Source organism: Protobothrops mucrosquamatus, unplaced genomic scaffold, assembly GCF_001527695.2.
Source record: "Protobothrops mucrosquamatus isolate PMUCROS unplaced genomic scaffold, P.Mucros_1.0 scaffold_294, whole genome shotgun sequence".
Classification (NCBI taxonomy): Eukaryota; Metazoa; Chordata; class Lepidosauria; order Squamata; family Viperidae; genus Protobothrops; species Protobothrops mucrosquamatus.
In genome coordinates, this window is record NW_015386370.1 from 1,465,476 (window position 1) to 1,476,682 (window position 11,207).

At 45.8% G+C, this 11,207-nt stretch overlaps 1 protein-coding gene across 1 annotated transcript in view; it reads right to left on the reverse strand.

The window, feature by feature from the left end:
* Positions 1 to 1,530: 1,530 nt before the first annotated feature.
* LOC107302865 (dimethylaniline monooxygenase [N-oxide-forming] 2-like) overlaps positions 1,531 to 11,207 on the reverse strand; it is a 43,665-nt gene continuing 33,988 nt past the window's right edge. The window contains exon 5 of the mRNA XM_015832024.1: positions 1,531 to 1,941. Coding sequence (XP_015687510.1) covers positions 1,738 to 1,941 — 204 coding nt within the window. The 3' untranslated portion in view covers positions 1,531 to 1,737. The remainder of the gene's footprint in view (positions 1,942 to 11,207) is intronic.

The window sequence follows — 11,207 nt, forward strand, 5'->3', positions numbered from 1 at the left end:
ACCACAGCAGGATATGGAACCAGATTATGAGGACCCAAAAGTTTTGGGCAGAAGAGGTTTACGATATCCAGTCTTCCACCCTGTGGTACTGAGCAATCACCATATCATATAATATAATACAATATAATACAATATCTAAATATTAGCAGAAAATGAGGGCTGGAGTTGTGAAAGGTATGAGCCCACCAAATTTGCAAGATCTCCCTAATTGTATTTTTATGGATCTTATAATAAAGAGGCCAGATGCATATCTGGCATTCTAGAAGCTAACATGCCATTTAATTACAATGTAGCATTGTAATGAGATTTCTATGATTTTGGGCTTCATAAAATTTAAAGCTCACATGGGTACAGAAAAAACTGAAAATGTTTTAGTATTAAATTTAATATTAATATTAAATTGGAAAGTAACTTAAAGTTGAAATATACTATTTATAGATTAGCCTTACCATTAAACACTCTTGTAACCCAGCGAGCCTGAAGTTCTACTATTGGTAGAATAGATCCTGTTACTGATATAAAACCTATGAAGGCAAGTGTGGGCTTCTGCAAGTGAGGAGGGAATACTTGTTTATAAAGGGATGTACTGCTTTTGCAAACATTGCGAACAGATTCTTCCAGGAAGAGGAATGAAGCAGCATAGCCTGTAGTAAAAATGACCACATCTATATTTTCTTCTACAGTTCCATCTTCAAATATGGCGGAAGTCTCAGTAAACCTCTTCACGTTTGGTTTTATAATCACTGAACCACAGAGGATGCAGCTGGGCAGTTCATCATTTATAATGACGTATGTCAATGAACTGTTAAAAAGAACAAAAGTAGAAAGAAGCACTGTTAGTTCAACTATCCCCATTAGCCTAATCCCATTTTCAGTACTATCCTATTTTGCTTCTGAAAGACTTGCCTATTCATATTGACTCACATGGCACAGACAAAAAAAATGTCAGCACACCTGTTTACTTCCACCACCTCCCTTAACTGCTTGTCTGGATATTAAATACTTCTGAATGTTGGCTAGTTCTTCAATTGGTAGAATTAGATAGCAGATAGAAGACAGCAGAATATTGATCCTAGGCTGGATTGTCATCAACTGCCCTAGAAATTCCATTTCTTCCTCCTTCTATTTTTATCTCAGATGTTTCAGGATAGCTAGGCATAGATTATCCTCCAAATGAGATATGAGAAGTGACCCTAGTTAAGTGGTTGATTGGCTGGCTAATCAGCAGATGGGCAATCTAGTTGTTAACAGATCAACCTGAATCAGCTTGGGTGATAGGTTTGGTACAGGGGCCTATAGGTATAATCTCTTCTTTGTGAGATCAGTTCTAAAATTTCTAAATTCATTTCTTTTAATCATCAGTGTGCAAATGATACCCTGCTTTTAATGCCTTTTGTAACAGAGCCAGTGTTCAGTTCAACGTTCTGTTCTTCAAAATAATTGTGTGTATCATAAGCAACATATTACCCAATATGGATTTGAGAATTCTCCAGGAACATAGTTCACAAAACACCTTGGAAAAAGGCTCAAGAATCAGCAAATAGTCTAGCTAGCGATTTTACAGTATATATTTCCGTTGAGGAAGGGAAATTTGTTAAAAATGCACTGGGAAAAGAAAATTATTTGTCAACAAACCTCTGTCTTGCAAATAGCAAATTAGTTTTTACTTACTAGCAGACTTCATCTTTTGTAAGCTCAGCATTTTGGCAAATACAATATAATGCATAGTAAAAGAGATTACCTTTTAATGGGGATCAATCCATAATTTTTATGGTTAAACCATTGATTGAATTTCTCTGCCAATAACTTGTCCCTAATGCTGACAGGAAGAAATCTTTGAATGAAATATAGAAATCGAGTTTGGAAGACCATATCATTAGGCCACCCAGCTTTTGACATGCGACTTAATACCCAGGTTCCATTTCTGGTGCTGAGAAAGACCTAAGAGGCAAAAATAAAAAATAAAAAATGAAAAGAGCATTCTTAGGGACTCTCAGCTACTGATGAGTGGGAAGTGATCTAGTCTATCAGTAAAAGGCAAAAAGGAGGTTAAATCCTTTGGTAAGATCAGTGCTTTTTTTCTAAAAAAAAAAAAAAAAAAAAAGTGCCGGAACTCACACATGTCATACAACTCGCCTTGCCTACCCTACAAGGTTCCATCCCAAAAAAGGTGCCGGAACTCCGTTCTGGGCGTTCTATGAGAAAAAAAAAGCCCTGGGTACGATAGACAGCATTATTAATACATCCAAAACAAAAACATTAAAACAGTATCCTATGGAGGTACATAATATGGAAGAGCAATACTGTATCAGGTTTACAACTAAGGATGTGAGAATAATATGACCTAATAATGCATAACCTATAAGAGGCTACAGAATATGGCAAGCTAAAAACTTTTGGCAATATTTTCAAGAAAGAATTAGAAAGCAATACAGGAGGGGCAATAATTCTGAAATACAGGTAATTCTCGACTTACAACCACAATTGAGCCCAAAATATCTATTATTAAGCAAGACAGTTCTTAAGTGAGTTTTGCCCCATTTTATGATTTTTTCTTGCCACAGTTGTTAAATGAATCAATGCAGTTATTAAATTAGTAACACAGCTGTTAAGTGAATCTGGCTTCTCCATTGATTTTGCTTGTCAGACATTGCAACCGTCATAAATATGAACCAGTTGCTAAGTATCCAAATTTTGATCACATGACCATGGGGATGCTGCAATGGTCGTAAGTGTGAAAAATGGTCATAAATCACTTTTGTAACTTTGAACAGTCACTAAATGAATGGCTGTAAGTTAAGGACTACCTGTACTCAAGGAGCATTTGATTGCACCATTATGATGGCTTAAAACAGAAACATTTTGGTGATGTCTATCAACCACCTGGTCTTTTGTTAGGATTCTGTAGCCCAGAAATAATTTTCTGAACAAAACCTTTAGACCTATACTTAGAGGAAATAAAAAACAACTAAAGTAACACCATAAAAATAGATACCGTGTTTCTCCAAAAATAAGTCCTGGCCTTATTTTTTTTTTTGTCTCCAAAAGAGGCACCAGGTCTTATTTTGGGGGGGAGGGGTGTCTTTTCCACTCACCTTGCAGCAGTGGCACTGACAGCCCTGCTGTCAGAACACATATTCTAACAGGGGCTCTTTTCTATCTTTAATTCATACTCTAGTCTTTCTATACTTCTGGGTTCTGGCATGCTCCTGCAGGGGAGGGGAGAAAAGCACTGTGGGTTATTGCTCTGATTTCCTCTATCGCTACACTGTAACTCTTTGCTGTTTCTGCATACTTCCTCTGTGAACTATCTCTCCCCTTGATGTCAGCTAGAAAGAGGGGGGAGAAGAAAGGAAGGTGCCTCTGGCAACTGGTTTATCTCCGTGTTCGGAAGGGAAGGCATGAAGAGCTGACAAAACATCACTGCAACCCTTGTGTTATCTGCTCTTTCCCACAATGGACCTAACAACTGGGGATTGGCCCATGTGAACTGACCAGATGAATGTTGGGGTGGGGTTTAGTTGGGACACTTTTAACCTATTGATCTGAGCAGGAAACCGTCAGATCCTGCCTACTATCAGCTTTTCCTAATAAAGGTTCCTTTTGGAAGAAGCCACTTCCACGAGTTCTGTTTCCTTAGGATGAGGTTTTGAAGTAGGCCCTGACATTAGACAGGATCTGCAGTAATAGTCAGCTCGGAAGGAAAGCCCTTACAGGGGACTTAGCAAATCATGTCAGACAATGGAATAAAGAGAGAGGAACCGGCTACAGGGGGGGAATCCTCCCGCCAAGTAGACCTCTGTGAACAGTCCAGCTCCAGATCCTCAAGCTCCTCAGAAGAAGAGGTGGTGACAGAACGATGCCACAAGCCTAGGTGGTCGATGGGCGTTGTGAAAAAGGACGACTGGGAGAAGAAAGCTAGAAAGGTAACACTCAGACAAGGCAGTCATCAACCAGGATGGAAGGAGGAGATGGAAAGATCTCTCCATCTCAGTGAGGACGAGGAGGACCGCTCAGGGCATTCCAACCGACTGCTGAAACAGGCATGATGAAGATAGCCCTCAACTCTATGAAGGGGGAGAAAGCCGAACCCTACCAAGGCACCATCTGTCTGGGGTGCAGCAAGAGAGGGGAGTCTGAACCCAAGGTTCCAGACCCATCCAAAGGAACTGTCGAACCCGCCATAGTCGCTGCTGCTGCAGCCACTCCTTGTCGCATGGAAGCCGCAGGCAGAGAGGGGAGATGACACAAGCAGAAAAAAAGGCAATGCTCCATCCAGAAGTTCCCTCCACTGGATGTGAAGTTCCGTGTGGAGCCGCGGTGCCTGGGATTCTTCCTAACCCAGGTGCTAAACTACATGGAGGAGTAGGGCCGGGACATCCCCACCAATTGTGCCAGAATTCGCATTGTGCAAGCCGCCCTAGACGGCATCGCAGCAGATTGAGTCGTAGATCTCCACGATTCTGATGCCCCGGAGCTACTGAACTTCAACCAATTCATGTTCTCCCTCAGGCGCAGGTTTGAAGACCCATTGGCTGACCGGAAAGCCCAAGAGCGGATAAAGACAGTGAAGCAAGATAGACGGCCAGTGGCGGAATACACCCAAGAGTTCTGAACCCTGGCCAGAAAACTGAACTGGCCAGAGAACATCTTACTTAGCCACTTCAAAGATGGCTTAAACTACGACCTCTACGATGCCTGCCTCCCTCATGGGGACCCTCATCGACTGCAAGATTGGGATGTCTTAGCTGAGGAAGCCAAGATCAACTTAGCCAAGAGGCAATGCAAAGGAAGGGGACTGTAGGGGAAATTGCTGCCCGAGCCAACCCGCGAGCCAGCAAAGCAGTCATCAACCCCAAAAGAAGCACCGGGTGTTTCAAATGAGTCTGCGCAGCTGCCAAGGAGAATGGCTGTACCGAGACAGCGCTCTGGATAAGAGTGCCTCTTTTACAGCCACTTCCCATTGCCCGGCGGTCTTTTTGAAGTCCTAGATCCCTCGGAGGGGGATTGGAAGGAAGAGGAATCCTGCGGAGTGGTCCTAGATGGTGGTTGGGTCCGATAGAAGTAGGGAAGCCTTGGAGAAGCCGGACGGGGGAAGGAGATGGCCCAGCATGGTGGCCGCAAAGAAATAACAGTAGCCAGCTGTGCAGAAAGCAATGGAGAACTAGCGGAGTGATGGTGTGATGGTCTGGTGGTGTGTATATCCAATGACCCCGCATGAGTGATCTGGGAAGGGACAACTGCTCTGGAGGATTTCCAAAGAGGGAGAAGAGAAAAGGAGCCCCAGAAAGAAAAAGGTGGAACTTTTCCCCCCATGGATTAGTGGCGATAGAAAAGTTGGGGCAAATGAGGCTTTTACCTTAACTAGCTGGACTTCATGGGCTGAAAAGGATAAAATCTAAGAGTAGCCCTTCTTCTTTTTCGTGAGAAGCAAGTAAAAATTCAGAACAAAAACTGAGGGATAAAAAGTTCTGATGAAGCAGAGAAAGCCGACATTTTGAACTAGTGTTGAAGGCTGCACAGCATTGAAAGGGAGAAGGGAGACATCTACTGGCCGAGAAGAAAATAGACATAGAGACAAAATAAAGAAAAGAAAAACTGTGCCAGAGAGAAAGAAAATTGGTGACTAAAATTAAGGAGAGACCTTTTACATTTGTATACCCTGTTGAATACATCTATAAATATAATTGTTAAATTGTATATTGTACTGCCAATGAACTCATAATATTGATTACTATTTATAAGATAATTAATTACTGTGAATTAATAGTGTGATTGTTATACATCTTATACGATTTTAGCACCATTTAAGATAGAAAATATAAAATATTACTTTACTATAAAGGCAATTTTGGACAGAGGAGGCACAAATTAGGCAAATTATCCTCTCAGGTGTGCTGGAAAGAAAAACAAGGATTGTATATAAGTGGGAGGGCTGGTTCACAATATTCCAAAAAATGACAAGTATTCCCAACTTAACAAGAGTTGGGATAGGAAAGAAGCAAATTACTCAAACAACATCAGTTAAACTGAGTCCTGCGGGGCAAAGATCAATAGAAGAGATGATGCAGCGAGAAAAAGCGAGCTCATTTAAGGAATTGGAATTGATGTTACAATCTATGCAGGAAGTAATGTTAAGAAACCATGAAGACTTGAAAAAAGAAATAGGAGAAGTAAGGTGTGACACTGAAGAACTCAAAGAAAAGATTGGGGCAATGGATGCAAAATTTGAATGCTTTCAACAACAATCTTAAAAAACGAACAGAAATTACTAGAGATGGAAGAAAGAATGAATAAGGAGGAGAAAAGGGTAGATGAAATGAACGAAAAACTTTTACAGGCTAATAAAGAATTAGAAAAAAACAGTCATTTCACTTGAAACAGAGAAAGCAGACCACTATCTACATTTCCAAAATGTGAGAGAAGAGAAAGGGGAAGACTTCCCAGAAACGATGGCAAATTTGCTAGCGGAAACCGTAGGAAGTAGGAGGGAAGAAATGGTGAATGAGATGGATGAAATATATAGGATCCATACTAATTATGCTAGAAGACACAATCTGCCCAAAGAAGTTCATATTAGATTTGTCAAAAAATCGGTTAGAGATGAAATTTTATACAGAACTAGAGACGATCCGATAGAATTTAGAGGAAAACAACTAGTTGTTCTTAAACAAACCCTTAGAAGGGTAAGAGATTTAAGAAGGCCATATCAACACATAACATCTAAACTAACAAGACAAAATATTAACTTCAGGTGGCTGACGCCGGAAGGCATTATGATGACATGGCAAGAAAAAAGATACAGGTTAGATACAACAGATAAGACAGAAGAATTCTTTAGGCAATATTTTTGTAGTGAAGAAGAGTTAGAAATAAAAGAACTGAGAAGAGAAGGTGCTACAGGAGAACAGGTGATAGAAACAAGGAAACAAAGTATAGAAAAAGAAACCGGGAGAGGGAAAAAAGCGGAAAATGGAAATGGCGATGAGGGTAGACTTCAAGAATCTAAAGAGAGCAAACCAACAAGGATGACTAGATCGAAATACAAGCAGTGATATGGAAGAAATAGCGATTTTATCTTTAAATGTTAATGGCTTAAACTCCCCTGTAAAAAGGAATAAAATTTTCAATAAGCTTAACAAAATGCATCTGGATATAATAATTTTACAAGAAACACATATAAATAGGCAACATCAAAACTTATTGAATTATCCCAAACAAGGAACTATGTTCGTGTCATCATCACAACAGAAAAAAGGAGGAATAGTGGTGTATATTAGGGAAGGAATCTTGGCAAGACAAATTTATCAGGACGAAGAGGGTAGAATATTAATAATCAAGGTTCTTCTGAATCAAAAAAAGGTAACCCTCGTTGGAATTTATGCCCCAAATGAAAAACAAAAACAATTCTATAAAAAATTGCATAAGGCTATTGGAGAAATTGAAAATGAGAATATTTGCTTAATGGGTGATTTTAATACAATAGTGGATAGAGCAGTGGTGGCGAACTTATGGCACGCGTGCCAGAGGCGGCACTTAGAGCCTTCTCTGTGGGCATGCGCACCATGCCCTGGAGATGGCAACCTTCCCTCTTCAACCAGCTGTCCACTAACTCACCGAGCTCCCATGTGGCCGGATGCATCCCAGCATGGCTGGTTTCCCCCCCCCATCTCATCCCTCATGGCCTCGCATGCTCTCCTTTTCCTGGGCACGACCCACTGCATCGCCTCCTCAGCTATTGGCCGGCCGTCCAGCTCAGAGGCAGCTTCTCTGAACTGCTGGCAGTGGGCTGCAGAGCCCCAGAATGCACCAGTTGAGGGGCCGGCAGGCTGTGGCTGCTGATGGACACCGTCAGCCCCCATGCGCTCGCTGGCCTCTGTGTGCAGGGGCCAATGGTGTCAGGCAGCAGCCGCCCCGGCCCCTGCCTCACCTTGCCCCACGGCAATGGGACCTCCACCCTGCCTCGCCTCACCCCGCAGGATGAGCCTCCTGCCTACCACCCCACCTGCCAGAGACCCCCTGGATCTCCCCTAACCCTGCCCAGCCCCCATAGATGTCCCTCCCCATGAGCAACATCGAGGTGACCATGCCCACCTTGGCCACACCCACCCAGTCTGCCATGACCACAGCCATGACCACCCAGTGGGCCATGCCCACCTGGCACCCGGAGATAAATAAGTGGGTTTTGGGTTTCAGTTTGGGCACTCGGGCTCTAAAAGTTTCGCCATCACTGGGATAGAGAGTTAGATTATAAAAGCGGCACAAGAAGGAAAGGAATTAGAAGAATATTACCCAGTACCTTCTTCAAAATGGTGGAGGAATTTAATATATTGGATAGTTGGAGGGAGAGAAACCTGAAATCAAAGCAATTTACATACTACTCTGGTCGCCATCTATCATGGTCCAGAATTGATATGGCTTGGATATCAAAAGAACTAAACCTGGAAATAGAGGATGTCACAATAGACACAAATCTATGGGCAGACCATAATGCAGTTATAATTAGATGGAAAGGACAGAAGAAAAAAAGGAGATGGACCCTAAAAAGAGCAATTTTGAATCAGAAGGAATTTAAATTCAAGATGGAGGAGCAAATGCGTATGTGCCTCCAAACAAATAAGAAAGAAGATACGAACAGCCAAAACTTATGGGACAGGGAATTTCTGCATTTCTTCCAATTCCTGTGGGCTCATAGAGTATAAAATGGTCTGCGCATGCCTGAAGATGGCGCACGTCGGTGAATAGCTCCGAAAACGCGGAGCCCGAAAATGGCTAGAGGGGGAGCTCGGAAGCCCCCCGGAGGTCCGGAGACCTGTCCCCCATGTGGATTCCTCCCCCGGTAAGTCCCCTGGACTGGATACGGGACGCGTGGGGACGTGGTGCCGACCTGGTAGCCGCTTTTTCGGCCTTTTCGGCTTTCCCGGCCTTCCGTCCTCGGCGGCCTTCCGTCCTCGGCGGCCCCGGCCTTCCGTCCTCCCGGCCTTCCGTCCTCGGCGGCCCCGGCCTTCCGTCCTCCCGGCCTTCCGTCCTCGGCGGCCCCGCTGGTGGTTCGCGGGCGGCTTTTCCAGCGACCCCCAGGACAGACCGCTCGGCCCAGGGCAGACCGCTCGGCCCAGACCACTCGGGCGCAGAGACATTTGTGGTGGATGCGGCGGCCTGGGCGGCCCGGATGGCCTCTTCTGGGCGGCCGTTTTGGCCGTGGAGATATCTTCGGCGGCCTCTCTCAGCCCCTCCCGGACTCGGAGACTCCTCTGGAAACCTCGGGGGCCTCCTTGACGATCTTTGGTGGTCCGCGTGGACTTGGTGGCCTCCTCGGCGGCTGCGGCGGCCAGGCCAAGAACTCTGTGGGTGGCTTCGATGGCCCCTCCAGACGGCCCCTTCAACGACGGTTTTCGGCCTTCCTGGCGGCCTGGGGCCTTCAGAGGGCTTTTCCAGCAGCCTCGACGGCCCCTCCAGTGGTGGCAGCTCTGGCGGTCGCGATGGCCGGGCGGCCTGTTTGGTGGCCTATCCGAGGGCCTTTACGGCCGTCCTGGTTTCAATGGCTTGGAGGCCTTGTTGGAGACCTTTCCGGCGGTTTTGGAGCCTCCCCAGCAGCGCCGGTGATCTCTGCGGCCTTTTCAGCGGCCTCAGCCGGGTGAGGAGTGGGGGGCCTGGATTTGGACTTGGCCCGCCCCGGCCTAGAGGACCCGGTTAGAGGATTTGTGGACCATCTCTTGTGGCCTGTTTCTTGTCTCCGTTTGGCCCTGCTTTGAAAGACCTGAGGGGATTAAACAACACCCTCCCCTCTGCGCCACGGACTCCTTGATCGGACTATGTACACTAAGACGGCCCTGCTGGCCCTGCGCGACTCACCCCTCGCGCAGGCCTGGCCCAGGAACATCTCGAGGGCCTACCTCGAGGATGGGGTGTGGAACCCTGAGAGGTGGCATGCAGTGGTCACGGACAANTGGTGGATCAGGCGAACCTGATAAAACGCCCCCCTGGTCACGGCCGACAGATGGTCATCCAGTGCCAGCCGTGAATCCAGGAGGACTCCCAAGTTGCGCGCCCTCTCCGAGGGGGCCAAGGTTTCGCCCCCTATAGTCAGCGATGGCGTCAGCTGACTATGCCGAGGCGCCGGCAACCACAGCCACTCGGTCTTGGAAGTTGAATAAATTTTGTAGATGGATGGATGGATGGATGGATGGATGGATGGATGGATGGATGATGTATTTGTGATGGTTGCAGCATCCTGGGGTCATTTGGGAGTTGAGGACTACCTGTATAAGAGGATTGATGATGGATGGATGGATTGATTGATTGAAACACTGTTTCTCAAACTTGGTAACTTTAGAATATGTGGACGTCAACTTCCAGAATTCACCAGCCCGCCACCCAGAATTCCCTGGTTCGCTGATCAGCCAGATGTCCACCCATCTTCAAGTTGCCAAATTTGAAAAAATAACTGGATTTAAAGCTTTTCTATTGCCTCCCCAACTCAGACTGTGTGACTCTGGATGGCATAGAAAGAAAAGAAAAAAAAGAAAGAAACCACAAGCAATACAAATTAAGATATTTCGTTAAATATACCGCCTAGATGGTTCCGTCCCAGGCGACTGATGGACCCAGAGAGGTTCCTGACGGAGCTTGGGCCTTATCCGGAGGATCTGGTCCACGACTCGGCGGAAAATCAGGCGGCGGCTTGGGAGACAACTGCCGCCGCTGCATTGGACCGAGTTGTGCCTTTGCGGCCTCTGACCCGATGTAGATCTCGACTGGCTCCCTGGTTTACCGGCGAGCTGAGAGAGATGAAACGTCGGAAAAGACGCCTAGAGAGCAGTTGGAGGGCCAGCCGAACCGAATCCGCTCGAACACAGGTAAGGATACATGTTAGATCCTACCTAGTGGCGATGAGGGTGGCTAGGACTAACTACTATTCCTCACTCATCGCGTCATCAGATAATCGCCCGGCCGTCCTCTTCAGGGTGACCCGCTCCCTCCTTCAATTGAGGGGGGGGGGATCCCCTGAAGGGGAGGGCCGAGGATTTTGTTCAATATCTGTATGACAAAGTCGCGTGGATCCGAGAAGGCTTAGACTCCGACTGGCTGGCCCAGGGGGAGGAGACGGAAGCAGGTCTTGAGATGGTTGTATGGGAGGAGTTTGACTCTGTTGCTCCCGAGGACGTAGACAGGGTCCTGGGGAGGCTGAATGCAACCACATGTTTGTT